This window comes from Protopterus annectens, chromosome 3.part0 (genome assembly GCF_019279795.1).
Source record: "Protopterus annectens isolate FY-2018-M chromosome 3.part0, PAN1.0, whole genome shotgun sequence".
Lineage (NCBI taxonomy): Eukaryota > Metazoa > Chordata > Ceratodontiformes > Protopteridae > Protopterus > Protopterus annectens.
Window position 1 is genome coordinate 1377038187 of NC_056731.1, and position 23395 is coordinate 1377061581.

The window sequence follows — 23395 nt, forward strand, 5'->3', positions numbered from 1 at the left end:
GGAGTGGGACCACTGTTGCTGTATGCCATTCTTTGGGTACATATCCTGTAGTAAGGCTAAGATTAAACAGCAGCCTTATGTGCAGGTTTAGTTCCTCTTGGAGTTCATGTAGCACGCAACCCGGGACACTGTCCGATCCCATTGATGCTGTGTTTTTAGCTTTGGAGAGGGTGGCTCTCACCTGGGCATCTGAGATGTCAGGGAGGCTACACTCTGCTGGGATAGATATTTCTCCTTTTAGAGGGGGGGATTTGCACTGAACCTGTCTGCCAGTATATTGGCAATGTCTGTGAGTTCAGTGTATTTTTTGTTATTTTGGACTAACTCTGAGCATATCTGGGAGTTTCCACCCAGGTTTCTAACTAAAGAAGGCCTTGTGATGGTCTTTAGTGATTTTTCTCTCAAAGTTGGCCTTGGATGATTTTATGAGTGATCGTAGTTTTTTTGCTAGTACTGATCAGAGATGCCTTCCCTTTTGGGGATTTTGCTCTGTCATGTAGTAGCTTCCTCCTCCTGTTGTAAAGCTTGTTAATGGCTGGTGTCCACCTGCCTTTGGGGGAATGGGTCTTGGTTTTATTTGGGATTGCATGATCCACGCATTCTTGAAGGTGTCCATAGAAAGCGTTTTATAAAGGAATCAGCGGTGTGGGCTGTGGTTTCCACTGGCCCAGGGGCCTTGAAGGATACCACTTCAGTCTTAAGAAGTGTGAAGTCAGCTTTTGAGAAATTCTTCACTGTGGTCCTTTGTGCTGGGGGTGGGGGCGGGATGTGGATTTGCAGTTAGATTAATTTATGTTCTGATCTCACTAATGAGGGGTATACTTCCGGTGTGGAGCATTGTATCCCCATGTTTGTGATGATCAGGTGTAGTATAATATCTCCACTTGCGGGAATGGTGACTAGTTGTTCCATCGCATTTGAGTTTATGAATTCTAGGAACCTTTGGGCTAGGGTGTTGGGGCTTGAGTAATGCTCCCAGTCTATGTTTGGGCAGTTGAAGTCTCCCAATATGATGGTATTTGGAGAGACATTCATACTCTCCAGTGTCTTCAGGAAGGCTGAGTGGGGTTCCTGAGTTTGAGAGGGTGGTCTGTAGCATGCTACAAACTGTACGGCAGTTTTACCTATGGTTAGTTGCACCTGGATGGTCTCCGATGCTTCGTGCGTTGCCACTAAACTGGAGGTGTGGGTATCTTTGATGAATATGGGTACTCCCCCTCCTTTTGTGGTTCGGTCCAAGTTTTGAGGCCGAAAAGCATGATATGAGGTATAACCTGGTAGTGCTGGGGTGCTCTCAGGAGTCTTGAACCAGGTTTCAGTCACTGCACAGAATCGATGTTCTCCATACTGAGGAGGGCTTCGAGAGCGTGCATCTTGAGGTTTAGACTTCTGGCGTTGAGCAGCATTACCCTTAGTTTTTTTTCACTTGTGTTTTCTAGGGAGGTGGGTTTGTCTTTTGAGCCTTGCCTAAAGGCACTATGGGGGTGGCAAGAGCCTTGGCCAATATCCGGAAGCCCAGGGGTGACAGGTGTAAGCCGTCCCTTGCGAAGCAGCGTGGCTTGTCAAGCATGTCATCCCAAGCAGACAGACATTAGATCCCCTTATAATGACACCAGTAATTGAGCCAATTGTTAAAGCTGATCATTTTGTCTTTGTACTGTGGCATCATTCTTGGTGAGGGTAAGATGCTGGTCAGGGTCATACCGGCCTGGGCTACATAATCAGAGAGCTCCTCTATGTCTCTTTTCATGTAGTCCAGGGAGGTACTTCTCAGGTCATTCACACCAGCATGGACAATGACTGAGTCATATTTGTACTTGCTTTGGAGTGACCTGAGTGCTTGTGTTATGTGGCGGATTCTAGCTCCCGACAGGCAGCTTATTGTAACCTTTTCCTTGTTCAGTCTGGTGAGCGGAAGTCAGTGTGTCTGACTATGGAGTCCCCTATTACAAGTGTATCAGGCATGTTGTATGGCCTTAAGGGCTGTGACTGTTTGGCACACTGACTTTGTGAACTATGTGTTGCATGTGCTATGTTTTGAGGTAGTGGTTGCTTGGATGTCTGCTTTGGAGGCCTTTGTTGTTTTGGTAGATTTTTAATTAGAGCCTCAGAGTATGTTTTTGTGTGTTTATGTGTTTGGTTTGTAGTTGTGATAGGTCTATGTGAGACTGGGTTTGTGGTGTGTGTGGTTACCTTCTCCTCCTGACTGTTTTTTCCAGTACTGAGTCGAGGGAGCTCAGCCTCCAGTTTGGCTATATAGTTGCATCTCTCACATATATTTGTATTTGTTGGGAGGAGGAGAGGGTTGTCTGTGTACATGACGCAGTTGTAACATTGCCTCATGATTCCCAGATTCACCAGCTGAAATGGAGAGGACGCCAGTAATTGACCCTTCGACATGCTAGAATAGTGTAAGGGATTGCTCTTTGTACCAGTAATTTTGTCTTGTATTAATGGACCTATGACCTGGAGACACAATATACATTAAAAGTTTGTACTTCACTGTTATGTATTGCTATCCCATACACAAGTATTTTTCCTGATATAGAAGTTGCAGGTGCTGGCTTTGTTTTGTCTCGTTATTTTGCATTTTCAATTATGTTCCCTTGTACAGTGCTAGTTTTTGAACTTTTTTTGAATGGCTTCATTTTACTAAAAGCATTGACTACCTGATTTTCACAGCTCATGAAAAAACACGTGTTTTAATTTTTATTCAGAAGTATTCTCTACAAAGTTGAACCTGGATAAGGTAGTGGTAAATGCAAAATTGGAGGAAGGAAGCAGCCAGATGTGATAGTTGCTGGGAGAGAAATATTGATAGTTGAAGAGGTTATTGGGGTATTCAGACAGTAGGGTATTCAGACAGTTGTGGGGGTGGGAAAGAAAGATCAGGAGATTGTAGTTGTCATTTTTGGAATGGCTTTACTACTTTAATGAGAAAAAAGCTGTAATGAGAACAGTGGTCGACCTGGGTAGGAGAGAGCAGGTTTTTAGTGCTTGAGTGTCTTTTATTGCAGGGCATAGGCTCTAAGGCTTCTGTTCTGATGCACTGCTGTGATGAGCAACTTTTTTAAAATAAATGAATGGTGTAATGTATGTGTATATGCCTCCTGTTAATAAAGTGCAATAAAAATACACGGAAAAAAAGAGAATATGGGTAATGTCAGTGAATGCTGTCTATGAACGAGGCAGAATACAATAAATAGATTTCAGCCATGCAAGATCCCTTATAATCGGATTTTACTCCTGATGTCTGATTAACATCAGAACTAACTGCATTCCAGTAACTGGAGACAAATTCATAAAGGAATTTGATTTGGACAAGTGTTGCATTTATAACATCAGGTTTGTGCTTTGGTGTGCATAGCCAGCTTAGGCATAGGCCAACTAGGCAGCCGCCTAGGGCGCTGATCTGGCAGGGGCACTTTTTCAGTATTTATTTGGTGTAGGTAGACCAGGATGGGGGCACCAGTTAGTGTGGTGAGGGGCATCATGGAGCCCTTTTGCCTAGGGCACCAGTTGACCTAAGGCCGCTCCTGTTGGTGTGCAGTATATGTGCATCTTGTTTTTTGTGGAATGGCAATGTTTTGCTTATTTCTAGAACTGTATCCATCATCTCATTTTTTTCCATGTGGTTTTCAGTTCTTATTTTAGTGTACACGTCATGATTACAAGCTTTTCTACTAGAAACCTGCTTAATTGCATAAGGTCAAATGGAAAACTTGAAGTAAGTAAATCTGCTCATTTTTGACCAACTGAGGTAGAAAACACAAGCAGTTAAGGTAGGAGTGACATTAAGGTATAAACTTCCATTAGCATGTTATGTTTTCAGTTACATTGACGATTGAGTGATAAGGTAGTGTGCTTTGGGGATGGAAGTGAAGATTCCTGAGAAGGTTTCTGCTGTTTAGCATATGCATGTTGCCTTTGTATTGATTTCTGTGTACATCATGAGGAGTATTGATGAAAGCTTTGAATTATTTTTTTTTTATGAAATTGCAGTCTTCCTTCTGTTTGAGTATGTTGTATTTATGCATCAAATCAAAACTCTGGTAAAATGTGTTGTAGGGTCTGCCTTTTCAGTAAGCTGTTACATTATCAGATCAGTTGGGGATTTGTTTTAGCTCTTTCTTTTGTCTTGCTAATTTGTGATTACAGAACTGACTTTTTTCAGCAGCCAACCCTCCCCTCCAAGGTGCCAGTTTTCCACAACAGGTAATGCGAATGCCAAACCTCCCAGCAGCTTATAATATCATGATGCCTGAAGGATAATCCTTTCTTTCCACATTATTTAAAAAAATAAATAAATAAATAAAATCATTTTCTGCTTCTGAAATTATTTTTTCTTTCAGTAGTAGAGCAAGAAATAAGCTATTGTCTAGTGGCTGTATGTAGCATTAACATTTGCTGATCATCCCTTGGTCTATAGCCGCATTGCAGGGGAAGGGAAGATTATTTTATATCCTTGACTTCACCTGCAGGTTGTGTTTGTTTCTCTTATAACAATGAAATGTGAGGCAAAATTTTCACATATCAGTGTGCACGGTATTATTGTGTGGGTTGCTTTAGTGCTGCTAGTGCAACAATGTTTCATTATTGGTTACAGAGGTAAAGATTAATTTTATATTTTGGGACAGTTGCACTGAATCTGAATCCCATTATGATGACAAGCTGGGCTGTTACATAAAGAACTGGTGCACACGAGAAGGTCAGAAGGAGTTGCATTGTGTTTTTGTAGACGTAGAGAAAGCATAAGACAGGGTGCCTAAAGAGGAGTTGTAGTATTGTATGAGGAAGTCAGGAGTGTCAGAGAAGTATGTAAGAGTGGTACAGGATATGTACGAGTGTAGTGTGACAGCGGTGAGGTCTGCGGTGGGAGTGATGGATGTGTTTAAGGTGGAGGTGGGATTACATCAAGGATCAGCTCTGAGCCCTTTCTTATTTGCAGTGGTGTTGGACAGGTTGCCAGACAAGATCAGACAGGAGTCCCCGTGTACACTGATGTTTGTAGATGACATTGTGATCTGTAGTGAGAGTAGGGAACAGGTGGAGGAGACCCTGGAGAGATGGAGATATGCTCTAGACAGAAGAGGAATGAAGGTCAGCAGGACTAAGACAGAATATATGTGTGTGAATGAGAGGGAGAATAGAGGAATGGTGAGGCTGCAAGGAGTAGAGGTGGCTTAGGTGGATGAGTTTAAATACTTGGGATCAATAGTTCAGAGTAATGGTGAGTGTGGAAGAGAGGTGAAGAAGAGAGTACAGGCAGGATGGAGTAGGTGGAGAAGAGTGTCAGGAGTGATTTGTGACAGATGAGTACCAATAAGAGTGAAAGGGAATGTCTACAAGAGGGTAGTGAGACCAACTATGTTATATGGGTTGGAAGGTCTACAAGAGGGTAGTGAGACCAGCTATGTTATATGGGTTGGAGACAGTGGCATTGACAAAAAGGCAGGAGTTAGAGCTGGATGTGGCAGAGTTAAAGATGTTAAGATTTGCACTGGGTGTGATGAGGGTGGACAGGATTAGGAATAAGTATATTAGAGGATCAGCCCAGGTTGGAAGGTTTAGAGACAAAGCCAGAGAGTCAAGATTTCATTGGTTTGGACATGTGCTGTGGAGGGAAGCTGAGTATATTGAGAAAAAGATGCTAAGGATGAAGCTACCAGGTAAAAGGAAAAGAGGAAGGCCTAAGATAAGGTTTATGGATGTGGTGAGAGAGAACATGCAGGTGGTTGGTGTGACAGGGTTCGCCACAGCGGATCATTTCTTCCTGTCCTCTGCATCTTACTCTAACAGGAACAGCCGAAAGAAGATGATGATTATGTACATGTGGTTGCTCTTCACCGCTGTGTTCACAGAATATTCAAGTGGTACTTCTTAAGAAGTGATCCATGAGTCACATGTTAAATGTAGAAAATTAATATTATTGTATTGTTATTGTGCTCAACGTGTTCAGTTTGACCTCAGACAAGTAAGGTTACCTACCTTTCTTTTAAAAGCTCTACCTACTGTAGAGGTAATGCTGTGTTCCCACTTAATTTGACTGTGCATCTTAAAATCTGGGCAATGTTTTTGTTGTAACCAAACTATAGCTGTAGGTCGTGGTCTTTGTGAAGATCTAAATCATTACCTCATAAATGCAATGCCAACAGCATGTTATTTTTAAAAATTGCCCCTTTTTAATATTGTTACTTGTTAGTTATCAATTACTCTATGCCATCTGTGTTCCTATTTTGTGTGTTTTCTTGCATGATGCACTCCCCTGTTAAAACTCTGTGCTGCTGGCTTTTCAGCATTTAATAGTCTTTTATTTTCATACTGCGTTCATAGGTGTGTACTAGCATAATGACCACAAGGGCCTTTTTAAGCCTAATCATGCATCCCACACCTCTGACACTGTTGATAAGTGTAAGCATGGGCCTGGGAGATGAACCATTTAAAGGTTACCCGTGTCCATCAGAGACAAAGGTGCCAAACTAGGGATGAATTTCCAGTTTCCTATTCAGCTGTACAAGTTGCACTGGAATTGGGTTAGGGAGGAACTCTGCTTCATATGGATGGGAGCCTGCTCCATAGATGTGGTAGTATCTGGGATACATGCCTATCTCTCCAGCAGGTCCTATTTATATCACAGGCAAGGTTTAAGTCTTTTTTGTATTTTGTGGATATGCAGGAGGCCCATCAGAGTGGGGTCTGACAGTGCCCTGTATGCCAGGCATAGATTTCCCCTCAAAAGCCTGTAGAAGACCGAATACAGGGATAGGGTCTTGAGGCAGTCTGCATAGGATATTTTACTTATGCCCTGTATTCTTTTAGTGAGATTTTATTTATTTTGGGGCAGGTGCTTTGCATACTACTAGTCAGGGACTTTGGACATAGAGGTAGAGGGGCTGCCACTTTTATTGAAAGAAAATCTAAATTTGTTAAGATTCATTCCATCAAACTGAAAGCTAATCTTCTGAATTACTTGATGGTCTGTTCTGCTGATCATTTGGGGTAATCTTTCCAGCTTCCCAGCCAACTTGCAAGGGAGTCTGTTCACACTTTCTCATATAATACGTTTATGTCTCTGTATATTGAGTTACCATTGAGTGGCTTGTGCACACAAGTGATTGTCCAACAGATATTGATGTGGTCTCCAATAGGCAGGAAGTACCATCTTGGTGGTCACCAGAGTATTTCTGTCATAATGGCATTGGTGTATTTCATTTTTTTCTTATTGCTTGTTGTACTGCATTGTCATTTTGAGTTTGTGAAATGTTTAAGTTTAATGCTGTACTGTATGCATGTACTTGTGTCAGAGAGCATAATTATCAGTTCTGTGTACAAGATGGCCTTGCAGTAGAAGAAGGTATTTGGCATTGTGTATGCTTTATAGCCAGAAAATATTCAGAGTTGTTTTCTGATATCTTCTCAGTCTTCCCCAATAAACCAGTTTACAGGCCAGGCACACTGATTGATTAAAATTGCAGTTTTGGTAGATGCTGATTAGTGTATTCATTGAAACCTGCTTCTTGATGTGCATAGGACAAGCAGTAATGCCAGTTAACCTCTACAGACCTGTGGTCTTCTACGTCTTGTTAACATGTAAGGCTGGGAAACCATCTGCTCTGCTCTGAATTTAATTTTTAATGATTTGTCCAGCAATGGAAGTACTATCTCTCTGATGTCCAGCCATGGAAGTACTAGTCAGGGATATGTTATTACGTAATACAGTTGCTTGCACTACAAAGATTTTTTATAAACCGATCAAAATGTAAATGCCTTTTCCAGGAAATATAACTTAATACCATCCTTCAGCGATGCATAATACATATTATCTCACTTAATTTGTAGTCACACCATTGTTCTTTCACTGTTCTGATGTGCCTATGGCACATTTTCTATATATATATTTAGTAGAAGCCAAATTACTGATCGGAGTTGTACAGAAAACTATGTAGATGTGTTGTTTTCAAAATTTTTTTGTTATTCCTTGCGTAACTGTGCTACATAACTGCATTGTACGTGGAAAAAAAAAAACAATAAATATAAAATTTAAATCTTTTAAAGCTCATCTTGTTGCCTTTGATATATAATATTGTTGTCTTTACTTTTGTACCTCCAGGCTGGCTGAAATTGGTCTATAGAGATTAGTCCATAGAGAGCAATGCTTTATTCCAGCAAATCAAGTCAAATAAATTTGAAAATTGACTGGATAACTGCATAATACCCCAGTATGTTTTGGTTGCATTGCAGATCATGCAGCTTTGATACTCTCAAATGGATGTCGTTTTTTATTCACTTTTTGCTGTCATTTTCTTCTTCTGCAAATGTAGCAGTGCCACATATTTTGATGTGCTTTTTTTAAATTTATTTATTTATTTATTTTACGTTTGTTGACCGGGTATGTCCGACTGAGCTGATAGCCCTTTTTCAGCGGAGCCCTGGAGAGAGAAGCTCCACAAATTATACAATACAAGTATACAAAAGTAATTTAATATAGAATGGTTAAAGGGGAGCAAAAAGACAATGTCAGAAAGCAATTTTAACAGTAGTAGAAAAAAATACATAGTAACAATTCTTTCTAACATCAAAAATGATAGAAAAATGAGAGAATAAATACACTGAAGAAAAGACTAATGAGTTTACCATTTATAGATAAAATTGTCAAATAAAAGACAAGAAGGAAAAAAAGAACAAACTGATAAGAAGGGAAAGCAAATAGAGGAACAAATAGTAATAGGTAGTGAACTGTCATTAGGATAGTAAAGAAACTTAAGGGGGGTGAGTACATTGGCCAGAACCGTGACTTAATAAATATTCTTTAGTAGCTGCTTTGGATTGTTTAGGTTGTTTTGAGGGACCTGATTTCTAAAGGGAGCCTATTCCAAGCAATGGAAGGATGGTAGCTAAAGAGGTTGGATCCAATTTTAGTCTTTTAGGTTTATAGATCAGAAGTAGTTCTTGGTCAGAGCTACGGAGGGATCTAGTGGGAGAATAATGAGTGATGAGAGTAGACAAGTAAGGACAATAGGAAGTCTGGTATAGAATATAGTGTATAATTTGGAGCTGAGAGAGGAGAAGTGGGTGAGGTAGTTCTAACCAGTTTGTGTTTTGGTGAGACACCGTGATGGGATGTGTCAGTTTGTTGTGCTGTGAATCTACCTACCTTATTGTACGCTGATTCTAATTTAGCTAGGAGAGAGAGCAGTTAAGATTTGTGAGAATTTGAGAGCTGTACAGTAGATTAAGTAGGAGGTAAGCACGAGAAAGGGCTACTTTAGCTTCCTTGGTGAGAATTTTTTTTGTGTACAAGCGATCTAGTTTAAAATGAGTCTTCCTGATACAATTATGAACATGTAGGTCATGTAGGTCAAACTTAAGTTGATCATCTATAATGACACCTAAGAGTTTTGTGCTAGATTCCGCGGGAGTGTTATTGAGAGACCGTGTGTTATTGAGAGACAGTGTATAGAAAGTTGATTTATGATTGCAATTTTTAGGAAGAAAGAGTAAGAGTTTTTGGATTCAGAATAAGCAGGTTATTAGAGAGCCAAGTTTCAACTGAATGAAGGGATGTCTGAGTAGCCGAGACAAGTTCCGATGGAGAATCAGCAATGGTGATGACTGCAGAATCCTCTGCATATTGTACAAGGGTTGATTTTTAGGACAGGAAGAATATAGTAGATTAGCAAAGATATTAAAAAGTAATGGGCCAAGAATAGATCCTTGAGGAACACCCATTTTAACTTTCTTCTTTGTTTTAATTATTGTCATGTCCATGTAAAGAATACGCTCTCAGTGTAAGTGACTTGTATCCTGTTCTGATTCCGAAAGACTTGCTGTCTGTGTAAATGACTAACTTCGGCCTTAATGCATGCATGCTTGCACTGGAGACCAGATTCCAAAAGACATGCTGTTAGTGTAAATGACTTTATTGCAAAATAATACAGACTACTTCACTTACACTGAGAGCTTGTCTTTTGGAATCAGCCCTAGGCTGCCTTTTCTCACTTTGGAGCTCTTAATTAAGGAGTCTTCATTGTTATGTTTTTTTTCCCTGCCTTGGAGGGTAGAGTAGATTTTGGTCCACGTTCATTAGATTTTTCTATGTACTTTTGTTGTTTTTCCTTTCCTTTTCGCTTTTTTGGGCTTTGGCCATTACTTTTTCAAGTACAACTTAGTTTTTCTACTAAGTGTGTTTGTAGCAGGCAGATATAATCTTCCAGCAGCATCATCAATTGATACCCATTGCTTGCATTGTTTAGTACTTCAGGGTAACATGTCATTGGTTGTTTCATTTTAAGTTATCCTCTGCATTCTGATTGCATTCCACCCTGTGTGTACTGATATTCTTACCATGACTTAATGTACTTGTAATATATCAATAATGTATTTGTTGTTACTGACCTTTAATAACAAACCTAGTTTAAGGCTCCTGAGAGCACCCCAGCACTACTAGGCTACAACTCATACCATACCTTTCGGCCACAGCACCAGGACCGAAACACAAAAGGCAGGGGTGTATCCATATTTATCAAGGATACCCACACCTCCAGGTTAGTGTCGCAGCACAATGCATCAGAGATCATCCATTTGCAACTAACAACGGGCAAAACTGCAATCCAGATTGTAGCTTGCTACAGATCACCCACCATGGCCCAGGACCCCCATTCCGCATTTCTGGAGACACTGGGAAATATGAAGGTCCTACCAAACATCCTAATACTGGGTGATTTCAATTACCCAAACATAAACTGGGAGAACTACTCAAGTACTAACTCCCTTGCCCAATACTTCCTAGAATTTATAAACTCAAACACCCTGGATCAACCAGAGGGAACAACATATTGGACCTGGTCATCACCAACATGGGCGACCGGTGTTCCACACCAGAGGTCAACCCCTCGCTGGTTAGATCAGACCATAGACTAATCACTCTGGATATCCACATTCCGTCCCCACCCCAATCAAGGAAGCCACCGTGAAAAACTTTTCAAAAGCAAACCTCATGTTACTTAAGACTGACGTGGAAAGGTTCACAGCTAAAGGACAATGCTGTCCAAGCTGCTGAAACCTTTACAAAGGCACTCTAGCATCTGCAGGAATGCATGGATCATGCTATCCCAAGTAAAACCAAGACTCACTCATCCAAAAAAAGGAAACCAGTCTGGTGGACCACTGCCATAAACAAGCTGTACAACAGGAGGAGGAAACTAGTACAGAAAAGAGTAAAATCCCAAGAAGGAAAGACATCCCTGACCAGTATCAACAAGAAACTATGATCCCTCGTTAAGTCATCCAAGGCTAGCTTTGAAAGAAAAATTGCCAATAACTCCAAAGATAACCACAAAGTGTTCTTTAGCTATGTCAAGAACCTATGTGGAAACTCTCAGATCTGCTCTGAGTTAGTGCAGAATGGCACAAAATACACTGAACCAACTGATATTGCCAACATTCTGGCAGACAGGTTTAGTGCAAACTTCACCCTCCTCTCACCCCCTAAAGGGCCCATAACCATACCAGAAGAATGTAGGGCCCCATCAATCTCCGACACACAGGTTAAAACAGCCCTATCCAAAGCCAAAAACACAGTTTCAATGGGACCTCCCATGTTGTGTCTTACAAGAGCTCCAAAATGAACTAACCCCTCACCTAAACACACTTAAAACTCAGCCTCTCTACAGGCTATGTACCCACAGAGTGGAGCACAGCAACAGTTATCCCGCTCCACAAAGGTGGAGCCACAACGGACCCTCAGCCTCTCTACAGGCTATGTACCCACAGAGTGGAGCACAGCAACAGTTATCCCGCTCCACAAAGGTGGAGCCACAACGGACCCTCAGCCTCTCTACAGGCTATGTACCCACAGAGTGGAGCACAGCAACAGTTATCCCGCTCCACAAAGGTGGAGCCACAACGGACCCCGGGAACTATCACCCTATAAGCCTGACTAGCCTGGTCTGCAAGGCTATGTAATGCATCATCATGGAACTCCTTAACAGAGACATTGGGAACCTCCAAACCTTGGACCCTACCCAGTTTGGCTTTAAGGGTAGATCATGCCTGGTGGACTTCTTTGAGACGGTTACCAAGGCATTAAATGAGGGAAAGGAGGTCCACACAGCCTACCTAGACCTCGCAAAGGCTTTCGACACCTTTCCCCATTCTAGTATTATAGACAAGCTCACCAGCTTAAACATAAACCCCTATATCACGAGATGGGTTGCCAACTGGCTCATGGATAGAACCCACATGGTGAGAGTTGCAGGCTCTACGTCTGATTCTAAACCGGTTACAAGTGGCGTCCCCCAGGGCTCAGTCCTAGGACCCCTCCTGTTTGGTATATACTTCTCAGAAGTACAGCAAGCATAGGAGGATTATGGCTGACCAAGTTCGCAGATGACTGCAAGCTAGGGGCCATAATTGATTCTCCAGCTGTTACAGACACCCTCCAGATGGGTCTCACTGAGACGGATACCTGGTGTCAAAATCATGGCCTCAAGCTAAATGTCAAAAAGTGCATAGTCATCCCCTTTAGAAAAAAAACAAAGTACCCACGAACTACCACATAGGTAGTAGTCTCCTAAATACAGAAAATGTAATAAGGGATCTGGGGACCCAAGTAGATGGCAATATGATTATCAAATGAGAGATTACTAAGGTGGTTAGAAAATCCTTCTATGTGGCCCACCTAATCACAAAAGGGTTCGCATCTAGAACTAAAAGAGGTTATTAGACCCATCATAGAATACAACGCCCCATTTGGGATGTACCTTACAAGACACCTGCAACAGCTGGAAAGACCACAAAAGTACCTCACCAAGAGGATTACTGGCCTCAAACAGATGCCCTATGCAGCCTGACTCAAGAAACTCCAGCTGTACTCTGTTGCATACCGCTTACTCAGAGGTGATCTCTGCCTGACATACAAGGCCATGTCCAACCCAGGATTGATGACATGCTCCACCTAAAAAAAAAACAAATCTCTGAGAACCACACACTCGAGATATAAATCTCACCACAACGATAAATAGGACATGCTGGAGGGATAGATTCCTATCCTAGGGACTCCCCATGCTTTGGAACAGGATTTCAATATACATCAAGCAGAGCCCCTCACTAACACTCTTCAAGAGAAACCTTGACGGGTGGATGGGATGGGAAACAGAAAATTTACCCCAGGGGATCATTGCAGTGGCTCTGATGGACAGTGGCGCAGGGAACTGATGGCTCTGCTGGACAGAGGCACAGGGAACTAATCTAAGGGGGTGGCGAAAGCCAACACATTCTGGCTAGGCTTATAAATGCCCTTGGGCAGATAGCCTAGCACTTACTTATGAACCTAAATGACACTTTTAAATGTTTTGTATTGTGATGTATGTGGAGCTTTTCTCCCTGGGTTTTCCCTGAAAATGGGTTCTTTTGGAACAGTCTTAGTTTTCCATTAAACAAAGGTCAGTAAATAAATCTTTAAAAAAATGTGAAGATCACTGGAACATTACCATTTGTGTGGTGGATTAACAATGTTCATTGCTATAATTCCACATGTTTTTAAATGGATCATTTGGTATAATGGATTTTGATTCCTTGTACCATCCTTTCTATAAAGCAGTAAAAGTGGGTTAGGGGGTTACGCCCTCAAATTGGACGTGCTGTATAGATCTCCATTATGCGTACTACCACATCAAAGTAGACAGGCACTCCAGGAGATACCTATTCGAGCCAGTTATTTCAGTTCAAGGCCCTGCCCTTTTGCTCTGACCACAACTCTGTGTGTTTATCAAGTGCATGGCAGTAGTAGCACCTCACTTGAGACTGCAAGGATTCCAGGTATTTACTTATCTTGATGACTGGCTCCTCTCTGCTCCCACCAAGCCTCTACTGACTCAGGCCAGGGACTACTTGCTCCATCTACGTCTTCAACTGAGCATCATAGTGAACAATGCCAAATCTCCGCTGTCTTCCTCTCAAGTCTTGGAATTCATTGGTGCTTGTCTGGATACAGTGGTACAGATCACAAGCTTACCATAGATGAGATTGAGTCCATTGCAGAGCCAAGCATCACACATTCTCTCTCTCTCTCCCCCTCTCTCTCTCTCTCTCTCTCTCTCTCTCTCTCTCTCTTTCTTTCTTTCTTTCTTTCTTTCTTCCAGCCAGGTTAGTCTTGCAACTTCTTGGGTTATTGTCAGCTTCCATAGTTTTGGTACCTCTAGCAAGATTTCATATGGGGGTACTGAAGTGTATGCTTGCAGTACAATGGCCAATAAGATGCCAACTTTTCACCACACCGATTTGAATTACAAATGTTTGCAAAAAAACATGCAACTTGGTTGATTCGCACAGAAAAAGTTTCTTAGGGCCACCGTTTTATCCCTTCTACACCCGTGGCCACAGTGACTCTGGATGCCACCCAACTAGGGTGGGGAACATTACTTGGGAGGAACAGTCCAAGGCACTTTGGTCTCAGTTGGTGGCCACATCAGTGTCCTAGATAGGAGGGCTGTCATGTTAGCGTTGTAGTCCTTTCAAGATGTTCTCCCAATAGGGATGGTTGCTATTCAGGCAGACAATATATCAGTGGCCTGATCCTACCTCTGTGTTAATGGGTGATCGTTTCTGGCCACTTTCTACTGACAGAGCATATTCTAGGGAAGTCCAACGTGCCGGCGGACAAACTGAGCAGGTCCATCTTACTCCCTAATGCATGGTATCTTAATCAGTTAAAGCCAGAAAATATTTCACCAATGGACTGTCCATGCTGTGACCAACTGCAGCAGGTACTTTGCCCTGGAACTTCTAGAAGGGGAGTCACCGAGAGACTCTGTAGTTCATGATTGGCCCCTGGGTCTGCTTTTACGCCTCTCCCTCACTCCTCTCATTCCCAAGTTTTTTCAGAAAGCCAAACAAAGAACACCTCGTATAGTTGAGTCCGCAAGGATGTTAACACAAAAGCTTCAGCGTCCACACTGTTTATTAGCCGCTTTTATCGAAAGACTTCATCAGAAAACAAATTCACTATAAGTTACACCCTTTTATAAATACTTTCAATTAACAATCGGGTAGCCAAAACAATTGACCATTTAAACTTTCTTAATGTGCACGCTTCTGATTTTTAAAAAAAAAAACACAATATTCAGTGCATCATTGAGTCCAGGACTTCTGTCTGATCTCAACTTTATTGGCCAAGAAGCTTCTCTTTGTTCCAAAAATAATTTTAAATCCCCTCCCCTTAAATCTAAATGCCCTTGTTCTATAACTGAAAATAAACATTTCTTAAAGTTTGGGCAACTCGAGGTGTGTTTGTACAAAGCACTTTTTGTTTCTTTCTTCCTAATGTAATACTGGTGTTCCTTAATATGTTCCAACAGCATTCCAGTGGTCATTCCACTATAGAAGGCTGGACACACTGAACAGACACTAATGTATACAACACCCTTGGTTTGACAGTTGAATCTTTCTTTCAGCGTAATATTATATGCTGGGCAAATATTGGACTGTCCACATTTAAACATTCCCTTCATTTTGTTAGATAGAATATTACCTAATATTTTAGTATTATCTTTTTGTAACAACTTCTTTAAATTACTATTCTTGAAAACAAACCTGGAGTTATGTCCTATCACTTGATACAATTCTTTGTTACCTTGTAAGACCCTCCAGTTATTTTTATAATTGATCGAATATTGGCACTATCTACTGTTCTATTTAGGGTGCAGGTCAAACTTCTATCTTCATCTTCATTTCTGCTGTCATCTCTTTCCAAAGTTCTTTTTTTGTTACTAATAAAGGGGCACTTCAAAATTGGTGGAAAAAAACAAGGGCCTCTTTTCAGTTATTTCATATTCCAACTACTTCAAAACTTAGTATTTATATCCACTATTAATAAAGAAGTTTGTAATAAAATTAAATTCTTCTTTCAAAGTTGTCTCCTCAGTTGTCGTCCGACTAGCCCTAATGTATTGTCCCCTAGGCAAATTGTTTTTCATGAAATGTGGATGGTTACTCTTTTGGTGCAAGTAACTATTAGTAAAAGTCACTTTTCTGTGTATTTTGCTGTTAAATTCTCTACTTGTGTTGACATCCATGCTGACTCAGCTATACAAGGTGTTCTTTGTTTGGTGTTTTATCTGCTCCTCGGACTGTGGTATTTTGTTCCAGTTTTTTCAGAAAGCATTTCAGCGGAAGAGCAGAGTAATCCTAATTGCTTTATTCTGGCATCAATTAGTGTGGTTTCCCTTCCTGTGCCTCATCTAGGTCACCCTCCCTGAGTGTTGGATCCTTCTTAGGATCTTCTATCTCACCTATCTGGGATGCCTAACCTGAATATTTGGACTCTATAAAGTAGACCTCATGGTTTCTCCACTTCCAGTGATGGATGGGTAGTCCGGACTTTCTTCCTTGGTTCTTCATACCCTTACATCATCCATAAACATTCAGCTACAAATATTTATAATAGCAGATGGAAATAAATTTCCATTTGGGCTGTGCAGAGGAAACTAGATCCGTCCTCGGCACCCTTTCCAGCTATTCTTGACTTCCTTACTTTCATTTTTAATAGTGGAGCTAGTTTTTCTACAATGAAAGTCCAACTGCTGCCATTTCTAATTTTCACGTGGTTGAGAAGCATTCTTTCTTGGCGTCACTGAAATTATGTAAGGCCTTTCCTAAAGGTACATTTTTACTTCAACCACCTTTTAAGGAACCCTTCTCCTCCATGGGCTTTAACAGTGCTTCTTCAGGCTTTGACCCAGCCCCCCCCTCCCTTGAACCCTCTGCCAAAGTGGACCTAAACTTCCTGTCATGGAAAACCATTTTCTGGTTGCAATTTCATCAGCTAGATGGGTATCAAAACTCCAGGCACTTTCTTCCCAGTCTCCATATCTGATTTTTCAAAAGGAGAGGGTATCCCTTTGGACTAATCCTTCCTTTCTATCTAAGGTGGCATCAGAGGTAGCTATCAACCAGTCCATTAATCTACCTGTTTTCTTTTCAAAGTTTTCCAAAAAGTGAAAATAAATGTTACGGATGTTGGATGCATATAGATAGCTTTGATTCTGTCTACATAGAACCAAAGATTACAGGAAATCAGACAAGTTTGTTGTTTCTTTTTCTAAGGCTGAATTTTAACCAGATGGCTCATTTATTGCATTTCTTTTGTTTTATAAGTCCAAAGGGCTGACATTACCTAAACCTTATAAGGCTTATTCCACCAGATCTGTAGCCATGTTGTCTACTTTTTGTTTCAGAGCTTCCATAGATGACATTTGAACAGCTGCTACTTGGTCCAGTGCTCATACCTGTATTACTTGTAACAAAGTGGACATTTTATCAGGGAAAGGGCAGCATTTGGCTCTTTTCTACTCCAGAATATCCTTCCTTGAGGACCACCCAGGGTTTGTCTGACACTGTCCCATCAATGGAGGAATGGACAAAAAAGACATGAGATGTAAAAGTTATGTACTTGCCTTAACGATATATTTGTGTCCTCCTTCAATCTTGTACCTCTAGCCCCTTTCCTACTTTGAGAGTTTTTCATTTGAGCTCCTAGTATGTCCTGTCTTAATGAGTAATTTCTGGCCATATTGCGGAACAAACTCCAGTCTGTCTCTCCTTTTTCTTTCTAACTGAAGTATGATGTCATATTTTTACTGGGTACCTTCTTTTGGTACAAGATGATAGGCTTGCAAGAGGGCAAACTTGATCTGAGGTGATTTAGGAGATGGGTTATGGGTAAGGGGGAGGTGCTCAAGCTATGCAGCTAGAGTATAAAGAAGTGGCTGAAGTCTGATCTGAGACCCATCAGTTCAGAAATGTTGAGAATGGACAACAACAATGCATCATTATGGTGAGTAAATAACTTCTGCCCCCCCCCCCCCACAAGGGGAACTTATCTGTCCAGCAAAGGAAGGCACAGGCCATCCATTGATCCTCAAAAGCCTCAGATGAGCAGTAAAGCTCTGAAAGTCTTTTTGCCCAAACTTGTTTTTTTATGAGCTGCCTGACAATTTGGGTGCATGCAAGGTGCCCTGAAGTTTTGGAAGTTGGATGGCTGTTGTATCCTTGGCAGGACATAACCAGCATAGCCAAGGCTACTGCAGCAGTGGTCAATCTGGTTAACATCACACCCCTCATATTTTGCCTTGTTGCCTGTAAAAGTTTTGATTTTTGGTAAATCTCTAAGGGTTACTGTCAGTCAGTAACATTATACATGAGCTTTATACTTTTTTAGAAAATGCCTGTTTATGCAAAATATTTCATGCTATTAACATTTTAAGTTGATTAATATGTGTCCCTATATTGTGCTCTTGACTCCCCCTTAGTTTTGGCTTTGTCCATATCAAGATGTTGAGAGGTAAAGAGCTACTGTTGTTAAAACCGAGGGTGTTTGGATACCGTTGTTAGTCTTGGGTAAACGCATGCTATAGATAAAGTGTGCTGTGCTTTAGTAATAAAAGTAAAGGAAAAGGGCACTTACAACACTGGCATTTTAGTGGCATAAGGGGAACCATTGTCTACACTGACTGCACCTTATACATGGTCAAAGTGTTTTCCATTTTCTCCCCCTGTGGATCATGTGCATGCCTTTTTATGTATGCATATTCCTATATGAGCTATTTATTGTATGTTTCAAATTATATGCTCCTATTTTAGTATGTGTGTGTGTGTGTGTGTGTGTGTGTATGTGTATGTATTTTATTTCATTTTACATTTGCTTACCAAGAAAGTCCAACTGGACACAGGTTCTTTTTATGTGGAGGCCCTGGGATAAGCTCCACATTTTATAGCAGAACAATTGTACAAAATTTCAAAACATTACACCAGAGAAGTAACGCATGGATAGAGAGTAATACATACAGTGAGTTCTTAATGCATCAATTTTATACATATAGATTAAGGTTAATACACATTTCTAATAACAGTAGATAGTAATTTTTTTGTCTACCGCAAAACTTTAATGTATGTGCATAACTATGGAGAGATAACACAGGTAGATAATACTGTATTATCAGGGAGAGATAATAGACCACTTACTAATTGAGAAAAGTTGCAGGACGTTTTGGGGGTGGAGACTAATTTATTGCGAAGGAAAGGATGGGTGGAGAAGATAAGGAGAATACGGGAAGACAGGGTAGAGGAGTTAGATAGCGAGGGGGGTGCAGGAAGGAACTCCTAATATGTCCTCCTGTTCATGTTATGGTAAGATTTTTATACAACTATTCATTATCCCGGATTGGTGCATAAGCATAGCTTTGTATTCAATAAATGGGATTTGAGTTTTTTTTTTTTAAACTGCAGAGTGTTTATAGTTGTCTGTAGATCTGTTGGCAGTGAGTTTCAGATTTTGGCTAAGCATATTGAATATATGGAATCTTCAGCCGCATTATTGAATTTGGTAACTTTTAAGAAGGATTTATTATTTGAGTGTAAAGACCAGGTACTAGTGTAGGGGAGTGTAAGGTTTTGTAGAGCAGGGTTTTTTCAGGTTGATTTGGAAGTGCATGGACCAGCTTGGGTAGTTCCAGTTCATGTTGTTTGAGTGCAAGGCAGTGCTGTGTGCAAAGTTTGCAACAGGCTCCAACTTTAGAAATCTTATTTATGGCAGGTCTAATTTTTTTAGGTTTGTCAGAATGGGTGAGGCATGTAGGAGTGTGGAGATCATGTGTATTCTTGCAGTGGTGGCTTTGTGCTGTTGGTTAGGTGTTGCCTATTTATGTAAAGAGTACCAAGTTTTTTAGTTAATTTTTTGACTGTCGGGGCTATGTATAGGTCAAATTTGGTAGCGTTGTCAATAACAAAACCCAGAAGTTTAGTCTGGGGAAACAGAAGAGATGGTGGTATTGTTTGTAGATGGTTTCTTAAATGGAGAGAGATGATCTGTAGCTCTAGTAGGATAAAATATCATGAGTTTGGTCTTATTGGGGTTTGGAATAAGTTGAGCTTCAGAAAGCCACGTTTCAACTGTAGAGAAGAACTGCTGCATTAGTAGCTGTAGCTGTTGGAGTGATGATGCAGCACATATTAATGTAGAATCGTCCACATATTGGACTACGGATGCATGCATGGTCGCAGTGTGTAAATTGTTAGTGAAAAAGAGGGAACCTAGAATGAATCCTTGTGGCACACCTAGACTATTGAGAAGTAGAAGAATGTACTTTGCTGCCATTTTACAGCTTGCTGGCATCAAGTTAAGTAGTCTTTGAACCAAGTAAGTGTGGATTTACTAAGGTTTAGTTCTAAGAGTACTTCTGCAAGCTTGTTATGAGAGATGGTATTGAATGCTTTTGATGTATCCTCCATCTTTCTAGATCTTATTTTACTTTTGTTCTATTTTGATTAATGATTATGATTGTCATTATGGCAGAAGTAGAAGAGATTCTACAGAATTTGCAAGTGGATGCATCTTTCCAGAACTTTAGACAGAGGTGACAGTATAGCTATTGGCCTGTAATTGGACAGTTCTAATGACTTCCCCCTCTGTGTAGCGGAATGATGAGAGAGTTTCCACATTGCTGGTACTGTTTGGAGATTGATCAATTTTATTAAGGTGGATACTGGGTAGGCGATGGCATCAGCAGCCAATTTGAGATATTCAGCTGGTAGCTTATCAGCTGCTAGGGTTGTTGGTTTGAGTTTTTTATAGTGTCTGTCTGTACAGTTTGGAAGTCGTTGTTATCTGAACTTGCTGTGGGAATTTCTGCAAAGGTTGTGGAACAGTTATTTGTGAGGGCTAGTATGGACTCTGTGACTTATTAAACTGCATAGCTATAGAGCCTGAGTTGTTAGTGGATGTAGGGGTGGGGATAGTGTTTTCAGGTTGTAGGATTTTATTAACCGCGGACCAAAACTGCTGAGGGTTGTTTTAATGTTTAATTTGAATATCTTGGTAGTGATTTATCTTGTCCTGTTTGATTTGTGTTTTAGCTTTATTTCTAAGCTCTTGATGTGCTTGTTAAGTCATTTGTGGTTTGCTTTTTGGCCACAGATTCCAAGCTTTATCTCTATCTCTCTCTTTTAATAGTGATCTGGTATCTTTTGTTAACCATGGGGCATAGTTGGCCTTTATTCTTATTGTTGTTTAGGGAGCCAGTCTGTTCGTAGTGTGTGTGTGTGTGTGTGTGTGTGTGTGTGTGTGTGTGAAAAATTACATGCACAAATTTTTGTATATGTGAGTGTGTATACACCTGTCTAGCTTTTGTTACGATTGTGTGTATGTGTATATATGTGTGTGTGTGTGTGTGTGTGTGTGTGTGTGTGTGTGTGTGTGTGTGTGTGTGTGTATATATATATATATATATATATATATATATATATATATATATATATATGTGTGTGTGTGTATATATATATATATATATATATATATATATATAATGTATGTGTGTGTATATAAAATTATATATATGTATATATATATATATATATATATAATATGGGTCTTTATAATACGCATTAAAATTACTCCTATGTCTGCTATTTCTTTAGTACCTGTTAATGTATTTTGCCATTTATAATGTTTGACTTGGTGTCTGTTCTTAGAATTCTGTTAGCTTTGCAGGTGACAGGTGTCCTGGTCATCTGCTCTTTGTCACGGGTCCATTTTCTCTAATCCAGGTTTCATCTGCATTTTCCCTGTTGAGCTGCCAATTAACCACACACACACACGCGCACACACACACAAGTTTATTTTCCGGCATCCATCTGGGCTCTGCTGATATTGTAATCACTCCAATGCACATTGCCTTTCCTTCACACATATACAATATGTTATCCTGACGAGCCTTTTGTTTAAGATAAGCTAGGGATGTGTTTAATGAATATAAAGCCATGATGTTGCTTATGCACTCTGCCAGAAGGTAATCTTTATAAATAGGTGTTTCTCAGTGATGCAGAAGCTGATAACACACACCTCGCAAGTAAAGATATAACCAGTTATCTGCTTCTACTCTTTGCCTGGCAGAAAATTTACATTTAAAGATTAATAACAGTAGAGGGAGAAGTAGAAAGAAAGAGACTGAAGAAATGGTAAAAGCTTGCTTTTGTTGTAGGGTGATGCACGAGTCTTGGCCTTGCCATTCTCTGTCATCACCTGTGCTGTTTGACCAGGAGTTGGAAAGGTGTGAGATTACATAAGTAATCCCATTCTTCCCCACCCCCTACAAGTATGATTTGGGTCTGATTGCTGCATGGAATTGCATTAAAAAGGTTTGATTGAAGCAAGGACAGGTAGATTATTAAACGCACTTTTAAATCCTTTGAATGACCATGCAGTGTCAGTGCTGCAGTCATTTGAAAAACTGTTTAAGACGAGAATAGCTTGAAAATCATAGTCCTGAATTATCTTTATTGTTCAGCATGGTTTTGCAGTGCCTTTGTTTCTACTACTGCAAATCGGACAGACCACAATGTGGTAGTCCTGAGTAAATCTCTGTACTTTTAAAACTGGTGCATGACTAATTCAGAAGCTGCATCTTTTTGTACATTTTAAAACAAACGTAAAAAGTTGTATATTGTATTATCTTAGTGTTGTCTGCAGTAATCATGTCTTTTTGTATTATTGTACAGTTATGTTATTGCAGATGGATGTATTTACAGGAATTCATGGAATGTTGATATCAGTTTTGCTTGTTAAAAAAATCAAAGGGTAGAACTAAATAAAGCATTATTTATCCACAGAACATTATCCAAATCATAAAATGAAAACATGCAGACCAGTGAATACATGCATATAACACGTTTGCTGGAAAGAGGCAGCCATGCACCAAGAAAATGTTTACAGGTAAAGTGGAGTAAACTACTACAGCAGAAAATGCAGACACTTGCTAGGTGTATGCAGAAACATGCCAGGTGTATCTGAAGTGGAAAAGTCTACAGCACAGATTGACGTAATGGTGAAAAGACTGTATATTTAACTGAGTCTGCAATGGAATAATGCATTTTGCAGAGCTCCTTTACAGAATGCAGATGCAGGGGGCCTAATTAAGCTGTGACTGGAGCTGGGGGAGGGTATATATTTTGATTGAGTCATGCAGATCAATAGGATAAGAGCTTCATCCTTCGGCTTTCATGGACTGTATGTATTGACCTTTCTAGATTTTGCGCCTGCCTCACTGAACTTGATGAAATGATGAAATTCCCAAGTGAGCCAGCTGGTTCTAGTGGCATGTATATTACAACATGTCATTCCTGCCTTCAAGTTGCCTTATCACTGAAGCAGAATTGTAAATGGATGGCAGCTGAACAACTCGAAAGGTTATGACTTTATGATTTGGGAAGATAAAACACAGTATATTGTTGGCAACAGGTTTAATTAAACCTGAAAAGATACATGTATACGTATGTACGCATATATGTAATTTTTTTCTGGCAGCAAATGTCCCTGCAGTTCAGCATTGCTTCAGATGTGGAT

General features: G+C 40.4%; 1 protein-coding gene across 3 annotated transcripts in view; it reads left to right on the plus strand.

The window, feature by feature from the left end:
- Window positions 1-23395, plus strand: part of RUNX1T1 (RUNX1 partner transcriptional co-repressor 1) — a 771548-nt gene that overhangs the window by 13535 nt on the left and 734618 nt on the right. For 2 of the 3 annotated variants that reach the window (XM_044065460.1, XM_044065462.1), the window contains exon 2: window positions 22663-22765. The exons of the other annotated variant lie outside the window; for it this stretch is intronic. In XM_044065460.1, the coding sequence (XP_043921395.1) occupies window positions 22756-22765 (10 nt within the window). In that variant the 5' untranslated portion in view covers window positions 22663-22755. The remainder of the gene's footprint in view (window positions 1-22662; window positions 22766-23395) is intronic. 3 annotated transcript variants of the gene reach the window in all.